Source organism: Hypomesus transpacificus, chromosome 12, assembly GCF_021917145.1.
Source record: "Hypomesus transpacificus isolate Combined female chromosome 12, fHypTra1, whole genome shotgun sequence".
Lineage (NCBI taxonomy): Eukaryota > Metazoa > Chordata > Actinopteri > Osmeriformes > Osmeridae > Hypomesus > Hypomesus transpacificus.
Window position 1 is genome coordinate 972171 of NC_061071.1, and position 22307 is coordinate 994477.

Genomic DNA, 22307 nt, shown 5'->3' on the forward strand with positions numbered 1-22307 from the left:
CTACTTGTGCTTGCTTTTACTATAAATTATTATGGATTACACCAATAATATTATTTAATGCCAATACATATACATTTAATGTTTTGTTCTTTACTCGTACCCATGTCCTGTCCCTTCCTCTAGAGGATAAAGGTGGATTTCACTAAACTAGTCGCGGAGTCAATGGCTGTCGTGGTTTGCATATTTATAGTTATACGTCTTGAGTTTGAGAAAAAAAGTTTCCTTTGAAAATATGTAAAACTTTTAGTTTGCGAATTAATTTGGTTCTGGCCATTAATTTCAGTAATAAAATGTACATTTGATGATACATATACAGATTATGAATTGTTAAATCTAGTTTTGCTTCAGGAGTACATTCTGACAAAAGGTGGTAAATTGACCACTGTGGAACAAAGGATCAACTTGATAAAACCACTTAAAAAATTTGATTTTATTCCAGTAGTCATTACATAAAACCTTGACTCAATCCAGGAGCTGCATTTTCCCTTAAGGGTGTGGTAAAAAAAAAAGTATGTAGGTACAGAACCACCACCAGAACAAACCCTTCTGTTCCTTTCTAAAAGGTTAGTCTCCTAAAATGTATTGTAGCCAAATCTATTTCAAATATTAGGAATTTTTTTTTATCCACACCTAATTCAACTGGTCAGCAAAACTATCCCTACTTTGCAACGATGAATGCATTGGGATCTGACTGAACACATAGCTCTGTATGTGTAATGTGGCCGTTTGCTTTTACATAATAAAAATATGCCCAGTGGAGTCTGAAGAATAAGTGTTTACATTTCCAACACTACATAAAAACAGTAAAACACACGTTTTACTACGCTAACAGCACCTCTTCATTAAAAACATTGTCCCCTTTTCATAGGCTTGTGGAGGGGCATCTGCTGTTGCCCTCTGGTGGTTGGTGTAGGTCAACCAGAAGCAGGCTCCAGTTCCACCCATGGTGGGTGAGCTTGTGGTCAGGTGGCAGGGTGACCTACTCGTCGGTCTTCTCCTCACCCTGGTAGTGGCGGTACTCTGGCCTCAGCTCCCAGGTGTTCTTGTGAGTTCCCTTGACGTTGTAGATGCCGATATCACGTAGGATCTCCTTCAGGTAAATCTGGAAGGGGAACGGATGAATGGGATCTCCAGGCCAAACGTTTATGATTCAAAGTATTTTCTGCAAAGTGAAATTGTACTAAAATGCCTCGTTGCATCCAAACCCTCACGAAGAGTTTAAATCCGGACAAAACAAAGTGATAAGACATAATAAGTAGTGAAAATAAGTTTGGGAAAAAGCTATGATGTCATCACTAATTTGGGACAAGGCTATCATATAATGATGCAATAGAGGTTGTAGCACCAAAAGCTGCTTTACCACAGGCTGTTTCGTGATGTCCACCAGGTCTTTGATGTTGTAGTACTGGTGCTTCTCAAAAGCGGAAAACAGTATGTCCAGCACCTGCTGCTTATCAGCACGTGCTCGCTTGCCCTCCTCCTTCTTCTTCCTGTCATACTCCAGCTGAGAAAGAACATACACACACACAATTGACTCACTTCACTGGAAAGTAGGTGCAGAGGTAGCAAGAAAGTGGACGTGTGGATAAGAGCACTTACGTTGTAGGAATGATTGGCCACCGGTTTGTAGTTGTTGGTGACAGCTTTGTCCAACTGTTGGGACAGCCTAACAGGCTTGGAGGACTCCTCGATCTGCATTCTGAAAAAGACACACACACACACACATTCAGTTCTTCTGACCAACCCCTTGCTCTGTATGTGCGTGTCTGCATCGTACACCCACCTCTTCAGCCTCATGTAGTTCTCACTGACAGCAGGCCGGCACTCTGCCCGCTGGACCACCACCCCCTCCAGGGCTATCTTGTCTGTGGAGAGGAGACGTGGTCAACGCTGGTGACATCATTGTTACCTCGTCTGGCAAAAGGGACTTTTTCTCTGCTTGAGTGCATACACGTGTGCATTGTGTCTGTGTGTGTGTGTGTGTGTGTGTGATACGGCACAATTCTTCCTTTTCACTGGCAGCTAGATGTGTGTGGTCAGTGTTGATAGTCACATCCACAGAACAAGAGAGAGTCCAGTGGTCTTGAACGGTGAACAGAGACACAACAAACGGTTCTCCTGTGAAGCCGTCAGCCTAGCTGTAGTGAGAGCAGGGGCTGTAACTGAGAGGTGGGGCGGCTTTTAGAGGCCCCTCAGTGAAGGACCCCTGACCCCCCACCCGGCAAGGTACTCCCAGCCGCTCAGTGAGGGGGGGGGTAGAGAGAGACAGTTGGACTGGACACTCACCTGGACCTGCCCCCGCCCCTGCAACTGAGCTGCTGCCATCAGATCTCTCTTCTAACTGGCCTACAGGGAAGGAAGGAGTGTGGGGAGGGAGGGAGTGTGGGTGGGAGGGAGGGAGTGTGGGTGGGAGGGAGTGTGGGTGGGAGGGAGGGAGTGTGGGTGGGAGGGAGGGAGGGAGGGAAGGAAGAGGGAGGGAGGGGAGGAAGAGGGAGGGAGGGGAGGAAGAGGGAGGGAGGGGAGGAAGGGGGGTCGGATAGTAAGAACCATCACACCAGGATTTAGTGACTGCTCCCCTTCAGTGCTGAGACAGTGGCCCATGCACACCAGGGCATCCATCTTCCACCCATGAAATGTCTGAAGGCCACGCTCTCTCACACACACGTTTAGCCAAACAAACACACATAGACAAATGCCAGCAGATGCCAAAGAGAACTTTTGACACGCGAAAGATGGGCGTTCCGCCCCCACCAGCTCACAGTCTGTGCTGAACTGGCCTGCAGGAGAGGGTGTGCGCACATTCAAAGTAACAGGCCCATGCATAAAAATCAAGACCACCACACCAGATCAATAAAGATGAAAGGATAGGATCCATGAGGATTCAATGGTTGGTTTGTTGGCTTGCTTTTGTGCATGAAGCAGCAGCACAGCCAGCTCTACTGGTCTGGTAGATTGGAATAGGTCAGATGATTCACTGAGGAGAGTCCTCTGTTGGCACTAGCAACAGCAAGCATCAAACCTGAATGGAATTAGCTCAAACAAGCTTGATTTCTGATTGGTGCAAATCCAACAAATATCAGAGGGAAAGAGAAGGGGGGGTGAACAAAAGATAGAGAGATGGAGAGTGAAGGAGTGATGAGGAATAACATTAGAGACTTGAGGCAGGAGAGAGACAGGTCAGATCAGGTGAAGAGGCTAGATATGAGGGAGTATGTAGGAGAGGCCAAACAAGGCAAGCAGCACAGCACATGTGGTACTGGGGAGGCCACCTCCACCAGCACACACAGGACTTACCCCTGGGCTGCTCTATAACACACAATTACACCAAAACAAAGCACAAGAAATAATCAACCTGAAATTCATGACAACTTCGTAGACGAAGTGTAAAGTGTAAAACAAGGGTCTCCCAGGAACACCCTATTGTACATCCTTCATGACCACCGTACATTGGTGACACACACAATCCATAATTTGCTGAATGTGACGGTATGACGGTGATGCTCCTCACCTGACGAGGATTCTGTGAAAACGGCGAGAGTCTGACCCCCTACACTTTGCATGGTGAAGGGGTGGTCACGAGGTGCCCGCACTGTCTTGTCGATACCATCAATCACAGTTAGCTCTTCGTTCAATGTGAAAGACACCTATATGGGAACAGTCATTTTGTTCAGTAACGCTGTGTTGTGCTACCAACTTACAGGCAATTTGACATAGATTTGATGTGTTTACCTCTGCCTTCCCTTGGTTCCTGATATAATACAAGAAAACAATGATTAGATTATTATGTGTTAATAGACACGTATCTGTCAGCTTTCACATAATGCTTTAGCACTAAATCGAAAAATAGGCGGGATAACATACTTGCCAATTCGGAGCTTGCCAACCTCGCCCCTGCCTGACGCTTTGGCCCACTGTTGAGACAGGTACTTGGGCACCTGTAAGTAAAAACAAACATTGTGATTTAAGGTACGTGGTCTGATAGATTTAGATGTGAATTTGTAATGTCTATTTACTACAGGGAGATATAACGCAACTAAGTTAATTAACAGGGATGCATTGATGTGCGAATTATCATAATGTGAGTTTAATGTAGCTTTATATTCCAGAAATCATAATGACAACAGAGCAAAACCACAGACATTAAAGCTCATATAAAAAAACAAGTATGCCAGTTTTCAATTCATTTTAATCTTCTTGTTATATTACTACAATATTGAAGTAGCTTAGAACTAAAGCTAGCTACATTTAGGTCATATACTCAAGACTTTTACTCATGCAAATTTAAAAAGGCGTTTTATCACTTTCACATGACACATTACCAGTTATCTCGAATTTAACAAATGCTGAAGTATGATTATCGCCGTACTTTTCTACCTCTGCTAGGCCACTGTTGTGCTAACCATCATCATAGAATTGAATAAGTTAGTTAACTAAGGCTCGGTTACTGAGCTGGTATCACAATGACATTTTGTTGCTTGCATGCATGCTGTATTAGTACAGGGTAGAATGAGTAGAATAACTGTAATTAAGTAGCCTACACTCTACACTAGGCTACTACTAGTGATAATAACTGTGTAGTTAGCTAGCTCTAGCTAGCTTAGTAGTAGCGTAGATAGAAGCTATTTGCTGCAATATATGAGCTAACTTAAGCTTTGGAACCAACCCTACCTTTACCAGCCATACACCAGTATTCTGTTTAGCACCAGTTAAATCCACTTCTGATTTCTCTGACATGTTAAAAAAGTGGCGGTGACGTTTTCCCGGTTACCATTAAAACACGTTTTTCTCTGAAGAACAGTGAGTGCAACCAGAGAACAACGCCAAAGGCAGAGGCTACGAATTGCCGGATGTAGTGCGGATGTAGATACGGAGGCTTGGATGAATTAGCTAAATATTTTAGCTCTATCTAGTCTAGGTGAAAGGGACTGCGTTGCATAAAATAGTAAACCAAGGATGTTCCACGCAAATTGTAAAACATCATGCCAGAACGATATATTATCATGTATTTACATATGTACACAAAGCTTTTCACATGGTGCAGAGTAGCTAATCACAGAGAGCCTCTGCTGTGATGTCCTATAGAGGGCACCAATGATCCATCAATCTATTGCTGCTCGTTACGACGTTATAATGTTCTATCCTTCGAATTGTTGGAATGAGTTTGAACTTTTAAAGGACCGTGTCTTTAAGGGGATGAAAATAACATGTTTGAGATCAGAAATACACTGTACGATTGGGAAAACCAGACAATGGCACTTATTTATTTTTTTAAAGATGTTGTGCTTTCTTCAACGGTTGTGTGGCTTTTTCAATTGTTCAGAGAATATTTCTATAGGTCTAAACACCACCCAGCATTTATGGTTTTGATGTGTTGACAGGGCATCTATCTTTAGGTTGACCTCAAAGGGCTCCATTTCTCATGTAGGCTATGTCTGTGAGTACGTATCTCTGTGTACCCTGGTAACGCTGGAAACAAGTGAGAGTGTTTGCACACACGTACACCAGTCCCAAGAGGACACACACTAACAGGGGTAGCACTAGGGGTCTCCGACCGCTGCTGTGTGTGTGTGTGTGTGTGTGTATGTACGTGCGTACATGCATGTGTGTCTGTCCCCTCATTCTTTCCTCTCTTTTATTTACAGAGCTTTGATAAAGACAGGAAAATGATGGAGGGAATGAGTAGGAGAGCAGAATAATGACAGGCAGCTTGTTTAATAAGATAAGAGAGAAGATGACTCACATGTAAATACGTACCTGAGTAGAGAAGAAGAGGAGAGAAACCCCATTTTGGATCAGTGACCTTTGAGCCTTTGACCACGTCCCCCCCCTACCTCGCCACATACTTTGCCACCCAATGGGCCAACAGACCCCAAAGCATGCTGAGAGAAACAACAGGGGAATCTGGGAAAGGCAGAAGGAGGGCCTTGCAAGAACAACAACATCTGTGACTGTGTCTTCATGGTGCTCGGACTAGGGCAAAGAGAGACTGGTTATTTGTCCTGGGGAGGTATGGACGGCAGCAGGATTGGAATGGGTTTGTTTTCTGAGCAGTGTATTCCTTCCTGGATAGGACACAAGCACATCTGATGGAATGAGGATGCGCAAAAACACACGCATACAGTTGGAAGACACTGAACTTGCTTAAACTCCTACCACCACAAACATAGACAGTATACATTTAATTTCACAAAATGGTATTCCCATTTGTTAAAGTGACTTGCTTTCACCAGCCTGTAGTCTCCAAACATTCACATTTACTTGGTATATTGAGGCAGGTGTTTGCACACTCACTCCAAAAAGTACACACAGAACAGAAGCATCACCTCACCTGATGCCCTAAGTTAGCATCTGCAGCCTATAAGGCCCTGTCCTATATCACTTCACGCTTACCTGCTTAACCAGGCTAACACATATGTATGAACACACATGCACACACATATATTAAATTGTTCTATATCTACACATGCTCAAATACACATACAAACACACACATACATAGGGAAGTGTGGAAATGTATGTATTCACACTTTTTTCATGGCAAAAACCTGAATTTACCCCCAGGCTTAACAGCTGTCACTAAAACCACACAGAGCTCAGAACATGTTACAAACATCATTAGCCTCACTCGCTTTTGTGAATGAAGCCAAGATGTGTGTGTGGACCACATTGCAAACACATATGGCCTCCAGCAAGTCAAACTCTGTGTCTAATGAATTTGACATCATACATTCATGTATGTTTATCTTTACCAACCCCATGGCAGTCACATGCTGACATACTCATGAGAACACACACAGCTGCTCTCTCTCTTTGAACCCCTGGTGGCCGGATGGCCTTAATTACCTCACTCTTAAATTAGTAACTTGTGATCTATTCTACCTCTCAACATGCCAAACCCGTACCTATATACAATGTTCAGTTACTTTTTTGTGTCTGTGTTAGTGATTCACTTGCAGGAGGGAAGTGAATTCCACTGTGGAGTGTTCTGTAATCAGAGGTATGCATGAGTGACTGGAACATTCTCATCTCTCACAGTAAAAATCCACCTGAAATATGAACAGACAGTGCTTCTAAAACGTTGATGAAATTTGTTGTGATCATAGCTGCCAGATGTTACTGCCAATTAATGTAAAGCTGATATGCTTTATCTATAATCTATAAATGCAATGACATCTATTTGCCCTATCATTGTTTGTTATTCTTTATTTCACAGTTCTGCTGATCAGAGCTGCAAAGGTTTATTTATTTTTCAAGAGGGATACTGAAGTAGCAGGTCTGTAGTGTCAACCTGCAGTTTTGTGTTTGTTCCATTAACAACCCCATTAAATATCTATAAATCGTATTAGTAAAATGATTTTATGTGTATAAATATGGTCATTTCAATTTGGCAGGTAGAGCTGATTCCTATAGTAAATATATACTAAATAGTATAACCTATTTCTACTAGGTAAGACAAGATCATGATAGACCTACACTTGTAGATGTGATCTCTCTCTGAAGCAAAAATGACATAGATAAAAGCAAAAGGATCATGAATAAAACATGAATGAAAACACACACACAAAAAACACACAGAGATAAAAGCCTCAATCTCTCCACCTTTTCCCACTTCGAGAGAACGGAAGCTGGGTTAGTTTGGGGAATTATTAACCAAAATATAAAACCTCATTATACAGGGATTGTTAGTATTGCCAGTACAATATTATCTTCATTTCCTTCTCTTAGTTCACTTGTTTGTTTGTGGGTGAGCTTGTATGTTTGTTTTCCTTTCTTTCTTTTTTCTATCATTCTCACTCTCAGACTTTTAATTAAGCTTGTTTGGTTCCCAACAGCCCAACACATGTGGCAGAGATGAGAACAAGATAAGGATGATCCACCCCCACCCCTACCCTGTTTGCCCCCGTCTGTGGCTAAGGCATCATAAATGTCATGGAAATATGACAGCCTGCATCGGGGCTGGTGGAAAGCACGCATGAGGTAAAATAATCCTCTCTTACTCGTGCAATCTATCACAAATTGTCTGCTCAGCACAAACCTATTGTAAAACTGGCCCTGTGAAGCTGTAGGAGACACTGTACGCATGCTTGTCTTCTGCTTTCATTTTTGGGATTACAAAAAATATATAATTGATCATTATATTATTTCTAAATGGGTGTTTCTCATCTTTTTCTCTTTTTCTATTTCTCTTTTTTTACATACATGACTGTTTTAGTAACTTATAACTGTCCTCAAGACATATGGATGTGCATGATCGACTCCTCTAACCAAACACAAACATTCCTGACATTTTGCTGGTGTGTAAATGTCAGAAGAGAAGCTGTGTGTTATAAATAAAGGTGTCAGATCAAACCCTATGTTCCTTGTTGAGATTTGGTTTTAGCACGTGTCGAGCTCAGCTTTAGCATTAATATAGAAATTATTTAAAACCATCATTAGCCTGCAAGCCATGCAAGCTTGATGGCTCCTTCCATAGGCTTTAATTAGAAGACGGGTTAGCTCTTGAGCATCTGTGCCATAGTGGTGTGATGTGTGGCTAAGTGAGGGGGGGGGGTAGTCGAGTCTAAGGGTGTGTGTCTGTGAGAGAGTGAGGAAAAGCAGGATGAGAATTATTTTCTTGTTAATCTAATTGTACCCCAACACTTGTCTTTTTGCCCTCCTCCATCTCCATGGGAACCTCACCTGCCCAGTAGAAACAGAAGGAAATGGAGGTTAGGGAAGAGGAAAGGAAGTGTGACCCCAGTCATTGTTAGAATCCAGCTGTTCTCACAGACAATGAAAGGTCAGCCTCACTGCTCAACCATCTTCCTCATAACTTCTCACACTCAGTTGACATGGTGTGTGTGTTTGAGGGTGGGGTGGTAGACACAAACACACACACACACACGTATACATGAAAGAGAGAGAAAGAGAGACAAAAAGACAGAGTGACAGAGTGAGAGAAATGGACACCGAAAACAACAGCAAATGAGAGACACACTCCTCTGAGTTCAATTTAATTCTGGCTGCTGGTAGCTTCCAACGCAAAAGTCTACCACAAACCTTTGATTAAAACCACAACACAATCTGTACAACACAATACCTGTAAATCATAGGATTATTCATTATTCATTCACATGATGTAGAGTTGAGTAGATCTGAATACTGAAGACACACAAGATTGTTGAGCAGAGGTTGTGTGTGTGTGTGTGTGTGCATCAGGAGTGGGGGTTGATTCAACTATGGAATGTGTCCAGCCAAATGAGGTGAAGACTGTTGCTATGGAAACAGAGCTTCGAGGGTTAAAAATGAAAAGGGTCCAGAGGGTGTGTTTAGAGAGAACAAATGAGGGAGAGGGAGGAAGGAAGGGAGGGCGAGATAGATTGATAAAGAGAGAGAAAGAGAAAGACAATTCTGAGTGAAATGCAGAGACTTGTGTTTGGTGTATGTATGATTGAAGACAAGTCAAAGCTGCCATTGTACAAACACAAACACACACATCAGATCCCAGTGGTTACTCCCTCTTGCTCCTGAAGTTTAATTAGCCCCCTGAGACATGTTGGTAGACGATCTCTACCAGCTCTCGTCCAGCCCTGTTACTGCTCTGATGCCCTGTGTGTTGCATTAAAATAACATTGACTCTCGTGTAGCATGGCATTTGGTAGACACAGCTCAGGAAGACACACAGACACACAGCACAGGAAGACACACAGACACACAGCACACCACACAACCTTCAGCTGTCAACCTTCCACTTTACAGTCAGAACTGACCCCAGCTTCTCCAACCATGACTATCCGTTGTTGCTAAGCAACATCTCGCCACATTGACACTTGGAAACCACTTCCTTTAAGACTGGTCAGGCATAGAGATTTTCTGTGTGTTTCAGTATCTGACAAAGAGGTAGATGACATTTGAAGAGTACCTCTTCAGATCACGCACTGCCCATCTGGGGAAGTGGCCTCATGGGGAGAGGAAAGCGTGGCCTCACTTAATAACACACACACAAACACACACACACTTACACACACACACACACACACACACACACACACACACACACACACACACACACACACACACACACACACACACACACACACTTACACACACACAGTAGTAGTATATTCCTCCCCCTTGCCTAGACACATACATGGTTAGGTTTATGCGGGTCTCATTAAATACTTATTTTTTTATTATTTTGAGATGTTTCCTTCTGAGTCTGTGAGAGGGAACTCACTTCCCCCTCTATTTATTCCTAACTTCTTTTTTTCTCCTTCCTTTCTTCTGTCTCCCTCTGAAGTCCTATGCAACAAAGGTCAAATGTGTGTGTGCATGTGTGTGTATGTTGTGTGCGAGTCTGTGTGAATTTGAATGTGAGTGAGTTATGGGTTTCTGGTATTTTTCCATGAGGGAATGCTAAAATCTCAGGGGACCCTCTAGGTCAGTCATAAAGAGGAGGGTTCTGGTCTGGAATCTGGAGGAGGGGAGGGAGGGGGTGATAAGGGACAATGGGGAGGGATGACTGAACATAAACCTAGGGAGTGTGTGTATGCTCATCATTTTGCACAATACTTTTGCAAGAAAAAATACGGGAGTCTCTCCATTCAGTGGTGTCCAATATGCAGAAAAAGGAGTGGAAGTTGAGAGAGAGAGGAAGAGGGAGAAGTGACCCGGGAGAAGTAAAAAGAAAGAGAGAGAGCAAGGGAAAGGGACAGAGGGATAAGAAAGAAACAGAGAGAGAAGGCAAGAGAAACGAAACAGATGAGGAAGAAAAGAGAGCGGAAGGAGAAAGTGGTGAAAAGAAACAGTGGGGTAGAGGGGGGTAGAGACAGTCATAGACAAAGAGAGTGTTTGTAGGGGACAGCAATGACCTCTTCAAGGACAGACACATCACATGACTTCAGACCAGCCCCCCCACCTGCAAGAATTTGCTAACTTTTTCACTACACTCCCTTTGTCCCTCTCTTGCATTTTTTTCCTGCCTTTTACTTCATCAAACTTTCCTCACATACCTATTTAAGACGTTTCTATTTTTTTACAACTGTCATGTAACTTTCACATTTACACTGCCTCACTCTTTTTCGACTCTCTCTCTCTCTCTCTCTCTCTCTCTCTCTCTCTCTCTCTCTCTCTCTCTCTCTCTCTCTCTATCTCTCTCTCTCTCTCTCTCTCTCTCTCTCTGTCTCACAGAATTGCCTTGTTATTTGAAACCACTACCATGTAATTCACATAACTTATTTGGTACTTTTACAAGACAGCTTTTTTGACCTTAAAAGAACAGCCCAGTTCCATAGCCAACTCCACTGTGAGAGTTGTCAGCTATGTCTTGTCTCTGAGGTATTGATAGAGTTAACGTATTCAAAGTACCATAGCCTAAGGTTGATTATCCTTCTGTTTGACTCACTCCCTGGAACTCCACTTTACTTTAAGGGAAGTTCAGAAACCACACAGAATCCACAAAACAGGCAGTAAAGCAACTCAAGTGTGACATGACTCTCAATACCAAGAAATTGGTCACCGACTCTTTCTTCAGTGAGAAGACACTGTTTGCACATACACATGCACACACTAAATGCTTGCACAAAATAAAAGGCTTGGTTTGGGCTTGAAAATATACCGGCCAAATAGGTCATGTCATAGTTCATAGTAGAGCAACAGAGAGAAGCACTCTCAGACTGTCTTCAATGTGTGAAGTTCGGTTGGCTAGGAAAATGCTTTTGTTTGCTTGTTTGTTGGTGTGTGTGTGTAGGAGTGGGTGTAGGAGTGGGTGTATGTGTGTGTCCTTTCTGGACAGAGGCCCTTTGTTTGTCGTGCCAGGTCTATTGCTAAGGCCTCTGCTTCATGTTTCTCCCTCACTCTCTCCTTCTTTCCTCTGGGAGTAAGCTAAACATGAGGGACAAGTTTAGCTCTGTCACATGGCAGCTCTGAGAGACGGGGACACTGGCCAGATACACATAGTGTATACAATTAAATGAGAATCTTCATCTTTTCTCCCTCTCTTTTCATTTAAATCTCTCTCTCTCTTCTTTGTTTCCATTCAGACGTTCAGCCTTCCCCCACTCTTCTCTCTATCCTCTCAGACTACTGTCTTCCTCCATCTCTCCATTCTGACTTCACTTCCCCACCCCCTCTTCATGCCACAGTCTCTTCCTCATTTGTAATCAAGGGATCAAGCCAGGCTGGTATTTGCCAGATGTGTGTGTATATGTTTGCGTGTGTGTGTCTATTTGTGTATTTGTTTATGTGACACTTCAACCACAAATGAGATATTCTCTCCCACATCTTAGTTAGAACAAATGCTGGTTCTGCACAACTTCCATCACCCAAAAAAAGAAGATTGAACTGCAATATCTACGGGTTGAGTTCAATCAGAATAGGAATGATTGATGAAGCATTTCTCCTCTCTCTTTCTTCTGTATTTGTTTTCCATGTCTTACTCTCACTTTGTCACTTACCTCTTGGGTCAAGGATTGGTAGGACTTAGTTCAATCATCATTGGGACATCTAAAACATATAGCTCTGATTAGATTAAACCTATCATGTCATATCAGAGGCAGGAAGAGTTTAAATGATTCCCCTTGGTCAAAACCATACAGTTCTCCTCATAGCCATCCTCAGTAAACTCTCTCCCAACATTTAAAACACCAAACATTTTCCTGGGACTAAATGTACAAGTTATTGCCCACACAGTCCAGTCAATGAGCATGTGTTGGTTGGTTTTGCGAAGACAAACATTTCTTTCACAGGCATAAAAGTATACACATTCACATTCACTTGCTCACGCACTTCTCAAACACTCTTCTCTTGTCTTTCTCCATCTCCTCCCCCATCTTTTTCTTACAAACTGCCTCTTGTTACAGACCAGCAACCACAAACAACCAGATGTTTACCAAACAGACTTCCAACAGTAGTCTGATCAGTAACCTCTAGTCATGGCAGCATAAAAGGACAACATCTATGACTTGGTGTGTCAAGGGTATGCACTTTATGTTAGCTTTGGTCAAGGTGAATGGACAATTGAATGTTAACTAAAACCTGATGAGAAAAATAGTTGTTTGAACAAAACTTATTTTTAACTTTTGTCCACAAACAAACATATTAATGTACAATATTTTGTTGCTTTTTTGTTTGTATTTCCAATGTTATCTTCATGACAGCATATTTTATTCTGTTTCTCTCCAAGCGGTACATCATGAAACACAGGCCAGGAGGTACAAAATGTCCCCCCATTGTTGCCCCACCCCATACATTAACAGCAGTGCACTTGGAGCAAAAATGTAATCACAATTATATCTTTCCTGAGAAATATACAATAGTTCCATGACAAAACAGGTTATTGTTTGTTAATGTTCGCGCTGTTGATTTAAGCTCAGTTGACTCAGTTCCAATTCACAGATCACAGAGTATTGCTGTTTCCTTATGGAGAGTGCTATGGTACTGATCCCAGCACAGCAAGCTCTGCCAGGATGAATACTTCACCCAAATAACTGACGGCTAAAAAGAAAACTTGATTGATTGACCATAAAACAATCTGTTAATGCAGATTACTAGACATGCATGGTCGTGTAGTGTTGAATTAAATTCATTGTGTCTGATGGATGTTGTCTTTTTCCAGGTTGGGTGGAAAAAGAAACGTACTATCGAGGCTGTCCGAAATCCCCAGACTCCACTCTGACTCATTTACATTTAGTCATTTAGCAGACGCTCTTATCCAGAGAGACTTACAGTAAATACAGGGACATACCCCCTGAGGCAAGTAGGGTGAAGTGCCTTGCCCAAGGACACAACATAATTTGGCACGGCTGGGAATCGATCCGGCAACCTTCTGATTACTAGCCCGACTCCCTCAACGCTCAGCCACCTGACTCCCTGATATAATAAGCATTTTGACGAGGCATTGAGATGTATTTGGCTGTCCCAACTGTGAGATTGTGATTCTAAAATAAATAACACTTCAACAGTAACTCTTTAGAATCTGTCTTCAAGGCAATGGTCCTTGAGGTGAACTCATTGTTCAGGAAGGGAAATACAAATGAAATATGTGCAGTTAGAAGATTTCCAAAGATCTGGACTGACACTGCAAAGGTCAGCCTGAGGAGTCTGTTTGGACTTTGATATTTGATGACCCACTGGGTACTGGTAGACTCCTGTTTAAAAAAGGTGCTATCAGAAGAATATACCATCAACTATTGACCACTTACACCATCACCTCAGTGATAATCATGTGGATCACTGGTGTTTAGGCGCTCTTCCTACGAACGATGAGACTAGAGCCATGACAGAATCTGTTAACACATAACAACTGATATTGTAAATCAATGCGGCGCAAAATGGTGAGATGTGATGGCCTGTTATTGAGTAGACATAAACAAGTAGACGTTTACTAAACACACTACCAGGAACATCGAGTCAATCATTGGGACAATCTGTGTTCCCGTGTACTGTATAGCAAGGTTATGCACATCCGCCCTCACTCACTATCTTTTGATCTGAATATGATAGTCTACTCTACCAGCAACGGCTAAGCAATGAAAGTGAACAATCTAATGAGTCATTTGAAGTACCAATTGATCCACCAATCAATTTCTTACTCCTTTCTTTTGTAATGTCATGTTCAAATATACCTAAACCAGGAACTGGGATTGTCCTTGATGAAGTTTTTAACTTCAGATGATTGATGTACATTTGATAACTATTATTGTCTGGAAAGAGAACATAAACATATGACAAAGATGCCTGTCAAAAGATACATGCATGTGCATCATGCTGTTAAATGGTATAACTGTTTCGATTACAAGATAATAGAGTTTAGTTACCCTTCATGACTTTATCACTTCATCTCTCCCTGTCCCCTTGCCACCCCACATTTTTACTGTAAACGTTAAACAAATATGCTTTCATTCAGAGTGCGTGTTGTGAAAATGACCTACCTGCACAGGTAAAGTTTGCATAAATAAACTAATTAGAGGCCCCCATTCATGCTCCTTCCTAATTTCCTTGGATTACATCTCCGAGGAAACTGAGCAAGGACTTTTAAAGGTATAAAGGTAGGCACTCCTTAGTCATCCAGCCATGGAACTCCAGAGTCTGAGGACAGAGTGAGCGCAACACAAACAGGGAAGATTTTCTGGTGGAGTACTCTCAACAAGGACCGAAAAGTAGCGTTGGCTACAGGGCTACAACCATGGGGCATGGAGTAGGTTAAATTTGGTTTGGCTTTTCCAAAATCAGGATTTCATCTGATCTAACCCTCTGCAACTTCCAATCATCTCACAATTCATGTTTTCATAATATTCATAAAAATAAATATAACAACATTGTTAAATTTAAAGAAAGTCATGTTTTTGTTATGTGGTTTAGGTTCACTATGTTTTAGATGTAGCAGATGGATATTGAGAAGTATCTCATCTGTGTTATTGTCTTGATTTAGAAGGGCAAAGTTAACTACAAACTGTCCGCAACCCATGAAAATGGAAAGCATAAGAATGGAAAGAAAAAGGAAAAAGACCTGGATGAACTGAAGAAGGAGGTTGATCTGGTGAGCAACAACACTATTATTTTGTGAAAAGACATGTGCAATTTAATATAAATCAAACTCAATTATGAGGTGAATTCAATAACGCAGATATGATGCATCTCCAGATGCATAAACCAGGTATTGGTTTGTGACAAAAATGTATTTTCAAGTAGGCTAGTCGCTCGTGCACCTATTGTTGATTTCAGTTGAGTTTAGTTAACAAAGCTTACCATAGCACTTTAATAGATTAACAGATTCCTTACGTTTGAAAGCGAAATACAATTTGCAATGGTATTACCCTGGGCTGTTTGAACGGAACATCCTGTGTGGGTCACCAATATGAGACCTTCCCTGTTGTAACTACAGTAAGGTTCAAATTAAGGGGGGGCTGATGGGGGACACCCTCCATAACTCTGGGATCACAAAAATTGGTAATCCCAGATTTCCCCCCCATTTCCCAGACAGAAAACTGCAAATTTTGGATTGCAGTTGATCGTTTAGTTACCATGCTACTTTATTACTACCATTATCACTCTTATTTCACTCTCAGCAAACATCCTCTCGTTTTTAGGATGATCATAAATTGACCATTGATGAACTCCAAAGGAAATACAACACTGACACAAACAGGGTGAGTCAGTGTATGTGTGTATTATTAGACATTAATCTTGTGTAAATTAATTGTATTATTATTATTATTTTATGTATTATGCAGAGAAGTCGGGCTGGGGTAAAGAGTAGCTTACCCTACCTGTTTTCCCCATTTCTGAAGGGGGGGGAACCAAAGGGGTGCAAATGGTAATTTTCTAACCCCTTACCAATATCACTCATCCCTTTCTCCTTCATCTCCATCTCCTCAACCTGGATCCAGGGTCTCTCTAGTTCCCGTGCCAAGGAGTACCTAGCCCGTGATGGTCCCAATGCCTTGACTCCTCCCATCACCACCCCCGAATGGGTCAAGTTTTGCAGGCAGCTGTTTGGAGGATTCTGTATGTTACTATGGATTGGTGCTATACTCTGTTTGCTGGCTTATGGTATCCAGGCGGCCTATGAGAGTGAACCAGTCCATGACAATGTAAGGACGGATGTACAATATTTACCAATTACATTATATCTTCTAAAACAATATCTCAGATATAGTTTGGGGTTACTGTTGGGTGCAGTATGTAAGAATGTCTTATTCTCTGTCCTTTCAGTTGTATCTGGGTGTTGTACTCACTGCAGTCGTCATCATCACTGGTTGTTTCTCCTACTACCAAGAGGCTAAGAGCTCAAAAATCATGGATTCCTTCAAGAAACTGGTCCCACAGGTACTGCTTCATGTGTGTTGAAAAAGAAGATACAGGTGACCTACAGGCAGTGTGTCCAACTTTCAGATGTACGATGGACCGATTCACTTACTTTTTGCCTTTTAGCAAGCCTTAGTTTTCCGTGATGGTGAGAAGAAGAACATCAATGCTGAGGAGGTGGTGATTGGAGATCTGGTGGAGGTGAAAGGAGGAGACAGGATACCAGCTGATCTACGAATCACCTCTGCCCAAGGATGCAAGGTGGGTTTTTTGATCAAATTTCCTAAACCACCAACTTTTCAAAAAGATCATACATAGAAACTTAACTGTGGATTGTTTCTTTCCACTCAGGTGGACAACTCCTCCCTCACTGGTGAATCTGAACCCCAAACACGTACCCCTGAATTTTCCAATGACAACCCCCTGGAGACCAGGAACATCGCTTTCTTCTCCACCAACTGTGTTGAAGGTACACAACTCAATGATTGGCCACATGAACAGTTCTTACACTGTATAATGCATTCTTATTACCACAACAGAGAGCAATGGTTTATTCATTGAAATGCAGAAAAAACATGGTCCGAATCTGTGACATTCAACATTAAATGAAGATCTATTACATTTCAGACACGTCAAGACCATAATTTCCTTTTGTTTTTTCTTAAGGCACTGCCAAAGGTGTTGTCATCAACACCGGTGATCGCACAGTAATGGGTCGTATCGCTTCACTTGCCTCAAGCCTGGAAGGCGGTCAAACACCCATTGCCAAAGAAATTGAGCACTTCATCCACATCATCACTGGTGTTGCTGTCTTCCTGGGTGTGTCCTTCTTTATCCTGTCCCTCATCCTGGGATATGGCTGGCTGGAGGCTGTCATCTTCCTTATTGGAATCATTGTTGCCAACGTGCCAGAAGGTCTTCTGGCTACCGTCACTGTGAGTATTGATGAAAATCAAAAGTTGAGTAACATTGCAAATATCCTGGTCTACTAATTTTATATGAATCAGATGTTAATGGTTCTGCTTTCTGTCATAGGTGTGTTTGACGCTGACCGCCAAGCGCATGGCCAAGAAGAACTGCTTGGTGAAGAACCTTGAAGCTGTGGAGACCCTTGGTTCCACCTCCACCATCTGTTCCGACAAGACTGGCACCCTGACCCAGAACAGGATGACTGTGGCCCACATGTGGTTTGACAACCAGATCCATGAAGCCGATACTACTGAGAACCAGAGTGGGACCTCCTTCGACAAGAGCTCTGCCACCTGGGCTGCTCTGGCTAGAATTGCTGGCCTCTGCAACCGTGCTGTCTTCCTGGCAGAGCAGACAAATGTCCCAATCTTGAAAGTAATTTCTCAGACTGATGTTACTAGTAGCTCTATCCACCTGTATAATCTCAGACATTGTTTGTACTATTGATTTTACAAACAATGTATAGCTTTTTAAGAATTTAAATAAAATTCCTCCAAATCCTTGTGACTTCACAGAGAGATGTAGCTGGCGATGCCTCAGAATCTGCCCTGCTGAAGTGCATTGAGCTGTGCTGTGGCTCTGTCAAACAAATGAGAGAAAAGAATCCCGCCATAGCTGAAATACCATTCAACTCCACCAACAAATACCAGGTAATCAGCTGAGTCAGGGAAGGACTAAATGCTACCCATTTTAACGTAAAATGGTTTAAAACGTTTTTTTTCTATTTTTCGCAGCTCTCCGTTCATAAAACCTCAACGCCAAGTGAGTCCAAGCACCTGCTAGTGATGAAGGGAGCTCCTGAGAGGATCCTAGACCGCTGCTCCACCATCTTGATCCAGGGCAAAGAGCAGCCATTGGACGATGAGATGAAAGACGCCTTCCAGGATGCCTATATGGAATTGGGTGGACTGGGAGAGAGAGTTCTGGGTGAGGGCTGGGTACCACTCCTATGAAAAAGCAGCAATGCCGTTGATCATTGTTCAGACTAAACCGAAGACTTTAGAATTTACTCTGTCTGTCTGTTTTCTCAGGTTTCTGCCATTTTCTGCTTCCTGATGATCAGTTTGCTGAGGGCTTTGACTTCGATACAGAGGAGATGAACTTCCCCACTGAGAACCTGTGCTTTATTGGCCTCATATCCATGATTGATCCTCCCCGTGCAGCTGTGCCTGATGCTGTGGGCAAGTGCAAGAGTGCTGGAATTAAGGTTGGACTTTGAAACTTGACTCTCACTTTACATATGGTACTATTATAATAAGACCAAGACAGTCATATCTTGTTCCGATTAATTTGCAAACATAGATTACGCTTCATGTTATCACATTTGACTAAAAGTCAATACCCCCATACAGGTCATCATGGTGACTGGTGATCATCCAATCACAGCTAAGGCCATTGCCAAGAGTGTAGGTATCATATCGGAGGGAAATGAGACTGTTGAGGACATTGCTGCTCGCCTGAACATTCCAGTTACAGAGGTTAACCCAAGGTACTTAGATGTTGTTAATGCTCATGTTTATTTAATCACACATAAGCACCTTACTATGTATTCATGACATTTAGTCATTTAGCAGACATTCCAGAGCGACTTACAGTAAGTACAGGGACATTCCCCCCTCATGATATTTCTTATTATATTGTAAACAGTATAGTTATAATTGTTATATAATTGTTTTTGTAACTTTTCAGAGATGCCAAGGCTTGTGTGGTCCATGGTGGTGATCTAAAGGATCTAACATCAGAGCAGTTGGACAACATTCTGGCCCACCACACTGAGATTGTGTTTGCCAGAACTTCACCTCAGCAGAAACTGATCATTGTGGAGGGTTTCCAGCGCCAGGTAACTATAATTAACGACCAAACACAAACACATCAATCCTTACACAAACGGAGTCATCTGTTTGATAATAAATAAATGGAAAAACCAATGAATGAGAGCTCAGATTAGTACTGTCCCCAATACACAGGGTGCGATTGTAGCTGTGACAGGAGATGGTGTGAACGACTCTCCTGCCCTGAAAAAGGCTGACATTGGTGTTGCCATGGGCATTGCTGGATCAGACGTCTCCAAACAGGCTGCTGACATGATCCTTCTGGATGACAACTTTGCCTCCATTGTGACTGGGGTAGAAGAAGGTAATAGCAGCTCTGAAGATAATAGTTACTTCAATAGGTCATCTAATCATCCTGGCAACCATGTGTAACCACTAATACTTACCCTCATATCTCCATCTAACCTCAGGTCGTCTGATCTTCGACAACTTAAAGAAGTCCATTGCCTACACCCTGACCAGTAACATTCCAGAGATTACCCCCTTCCTCCTCTTTATCATTGCCGAAATTCCACTAGCTCTGGGAACGGTCACCATCCTCTGTATCGACCTGGGAACGGACATGGTGAAGAACTCCTGATATATTTCCAGATACATAAAATAAGTGGATATATTTTAAATCTGACTGAAATCTGACTGTCAATCTAATACTTACCTTTCAGATTCCTGCAATCTCCTTGGCCTATGAAAAAGCTGAGAGTGACATCATGAAGAGACAGCCCAGAAACCCTGTGACAGACAAGCTGGTGAACGAGCGACTCATTAGCATGGCTTATGGTCAAATTGGTAAATATCTGTTGAATTGTGGATCTCTATCCACTGTGTCTTCAGATTTCACAAATACATTTTGTTTCACTGTTGACAACGATTTATTGACAAAGTGATTTCCTCTTATCATGTTTACTTGTGTAGGGTCTGAAAACTAACATCTCACCCAACCTTCTTTTTTTTTTTTTTACCTCTTCCTGTTTCCTCCAGGTGTGATTCAGGCCACAGCCGGGTTCTTTGTCTATTTTGTCATCCTGGCTGAGAATGGATTCTACCCCTGGGACCTGCTGGGCATTAGAATTAACTGGGAAAACAAAGACCTGAATGACTTGGAGGACAGTTATGGACAGCAGTGGGTTAGTATGCCTTAACATGTGTCATGCCGAACCTGTATGTGCTTTACAGACAACAGAAAGCATGATGTTGCTGATTTGATTTGACACTCCTCATACGTTATTCCTTCGTCTGATATGTGTCATCTCCAACTCCATTGTTCAGACACACGAGAGCAGAAAGATTGTGGAGTTCACGTGCCACACTTCGTTCTTTGTCACCATTGTGCTTGTCCAGTGGGCCTGTCTCATTGTTTGCAAGACCAGGAGGAATTCTTTCATTCAACAGGGAATGAGGTAAGAATCAAGGACACACATTTCTTTCACAAGTAAAATTTCTATATCTGTCAGTATTTCTTGGCTAGATAAAGGTCCATATGCCCTTTGTACACATAGCAGCAATATCTGCCATAGTATGATGATATCTATGGTCCATCTTTCAAATCTCAGGAACAAGGTTCTGATCTTTGGCATATTTGAAGAGACAATCCTTGCTGCCTTCCTGTCTTACTGCCCTGGGATGGATGTAGCTCTTAGAATGTATCCACTCAAGTAAGTAGACAACTAATACATGTTTATATTGCATAATACATTTTTCTCTCTCTTTCTGTTTTGTTTTTGTGTTTTTGCCCATTTACAAGTGTTATGATTTAACACTTTGGACTTGGGCTTCTCTCTTCTCAGACCTGCCTGGTGGTTCTGGTCTTTCCCCTACACACTGCTTATCTTTGTCTATGATGAAACTCGGAGGTACATCATGCGACGCAACCCAGGAGGTATGTCTGCCCCATTATTCCACCCCATATATAGGACTGCGGTGCCCTCTCAGCATATTTATTTTTTCACTTGGCACTAAATAAGATCAACTCTAATCAGAAGGGCAAACAATTATCTAACTGGACTTCTGACAACCAACCTTATGGTTTAAGAGTAAAAGACATAACTGAACAGTGTGACATCTTACCCTGGTCTCCCCTATATGTTTGTTGATATTCAGGTTGTTCGACATAAGACATAAGTCGATAGCTTAACCGCAAAACAATCAGATAAAGATTTCAACATCATACAATTCTAAATACTGTCTCTCTGATGTTGTCTTTTTGCAGGTTGGGTGGAAAAAGAAACATACTATTGAGGCAGAGAAGCTACCCCGAGATCCCCAGATTCCACTCCTCAGACATCTAGGTATTACAGTACTTCCAAATCTGACTGCTGTGATACAGTGAGCATTGCAATATGGCTCTGGGATGCACTTGGGGTGTTCTGATTGTGACTTTGTGATTGTAAAATAAATAACACTTTAACAGTAACTCTTGAATTATTAGAATCTGTCTTAAAGGAATTGATCCTTAAAATAAATGAATTGCTCAGGATCATAAATAAAAACGTGTCTCGGAAAATACAAATACACAGATAGTTCAAATACTTTAACATTTATTTATTTCATGTAACTATCACATTAGCCATTACTGCTGCATCACGCATAAAGAGCCATTTATTGACTTGTGGTCAATAAATACTACTGACATCCAAATATCAGCAACCTTCAGTTCTGTCAAGCCAAATGGTCAGGCTGTCTGAGTGAACATTTGAATAGTGTACACTTCCACCTTTTCTACTA

At 42.1% G+C, this 22307-nt stretch overlaps 2 protein-coding genes across 4 annotated transcripts; one reads left to right on the top strand and one right to left on the bottom strand.

The window, feature by feature from the left end:
• Nucleotides 1-415: 415 nt before the first annotated feature.
• On the bottom strand, nucleotides 416-4862 carry LOC124474507 (general transcription factor IIF subunit 2-like). Of its 3 annotated transcripts, XM_047030704.1 has the most exons (10): nucleotides 4669-4861; nucleotides 3862-3935; nucleotides 3730-3748; nucleotides 3509-3644; nucleotides 3295-3306; nucleotides 2287-2346; nucleotides 1784-1865; nucleotides 1600-1699; nucleotides 1361-1504; nucleotides 416-1102 (listed from the first exon to the last, which is right to left on the bottom strand). In XM_047030704.1, the coding sequence occupies exons 1-10, from the start codon at nucleotides 4732-4734 to the stop codon at nucleotides 980-982; spliced, it is 816 nt and encodes a 271-aa protein (XP_046886660.1). In that variant the 5' UTR covers nucleotides 4735-4861; the 3' UTR covers nucleotides 416-979. The 3 variants fall into 3 exon arrangements, with proteins under 3 accessions (XP_046886660.1, XP_046886661.1, XP_046886662.1); XM_047030705.1 differs by lacking the exon at nucleotides 2287-2346 and having other exon boundaries at nucleotides 4669-4862; XM_047030706.1 differs by lacking the exons at nucleotides 2287-2346; nucleotides 3295-3306 and having other exon boundaries at nucleotides 4669-4862.
• Nucleotides 4863-15038: 10176 nt separating this feature from the next.
• On the top strand, nucleotides 15039-21996 carry LOC124474388 (sodium/potassium-transporting ATPase subunit alpha-1-like). Its single transcript, XM_047030441.1, has 22 exons — nucleotides 15039-15175; nucleotides 15410-15517; nucleotides 16068-16127; nucleotides 16368-16571; nucleotides 16693-16806; nucleotides 16912-17046; nucleotides 17137-17254; nucleotides 17452-17720; nucleotides 17821-18129; nucleotides 18270-18404; nucleotides 18489-18681; nucleotides 18786-18961; nucleotides 19107-19243; nucleotides 19444-19594; nucleotides 19722-19890; nucleotides 19997-20151; nucleotides 20249-20372; nucleotides 20565-20710; nucleotides 20853-20983; nucleotides 21137-21238; nucleotides 21371-21462; nucleotides 21793-21996. Exons 1-22 carry the CDS (start codon nucleotides 15164-15166, stop codon nucleotides 21819-21821), a joined length of 3069 nt encoding a protein of 1022 aa, XP_046886397.1. The 5' UTR covers nucleotides 15039-15163; the 3' UTR covers nucleotides 21822-21996.
• Nucleotides 21997-22307: the final 311 nt, after the last annotated feature.

Excerpts from the sequence above, each read along its gene's own strand:
- LOC124474507 (XM_047030704.1), bottom strand. The coding sequence starts at position 4,734 with ATGTCAGAGAAATCAGAAGTGGATTTAACTGGTGCTAAACAGAATACT. Across the intron at positions 1,505-1,599 it reads TGGCCAATCATTCCTACAAC|CTGGAGTATGACAGGAAGAA; the intron begins GTAAGTGCTCTT and ends GTTCTTTCTCAG. Across the intron at positions 1,103-1,360 it reads ACATCACGAAACAGCCTGTG|ATTTACCTGAAGGAGATCCT; the intron begins GTAAAGCAGCTT and ends TTCCCCTTCCAG.
- LOC124474388 (XM_047030441.1), top strand. Across the intron at positions 17,255-17,451 it reads CTCCACCAACTGTGTTGAAG|GCACTGCCAAAGGTGTTGTC; the intron begins GTACACAACTCA and ends TTTTTTCTTAAG. Across the intron at positions 19,244-19,443 it reads GTTACAGAGGTTAACCCAAG|AGATGCCAAGGCTTGTGTGG; the intron begins GTACTTAGATGT and ends GTAACTTTTCAG.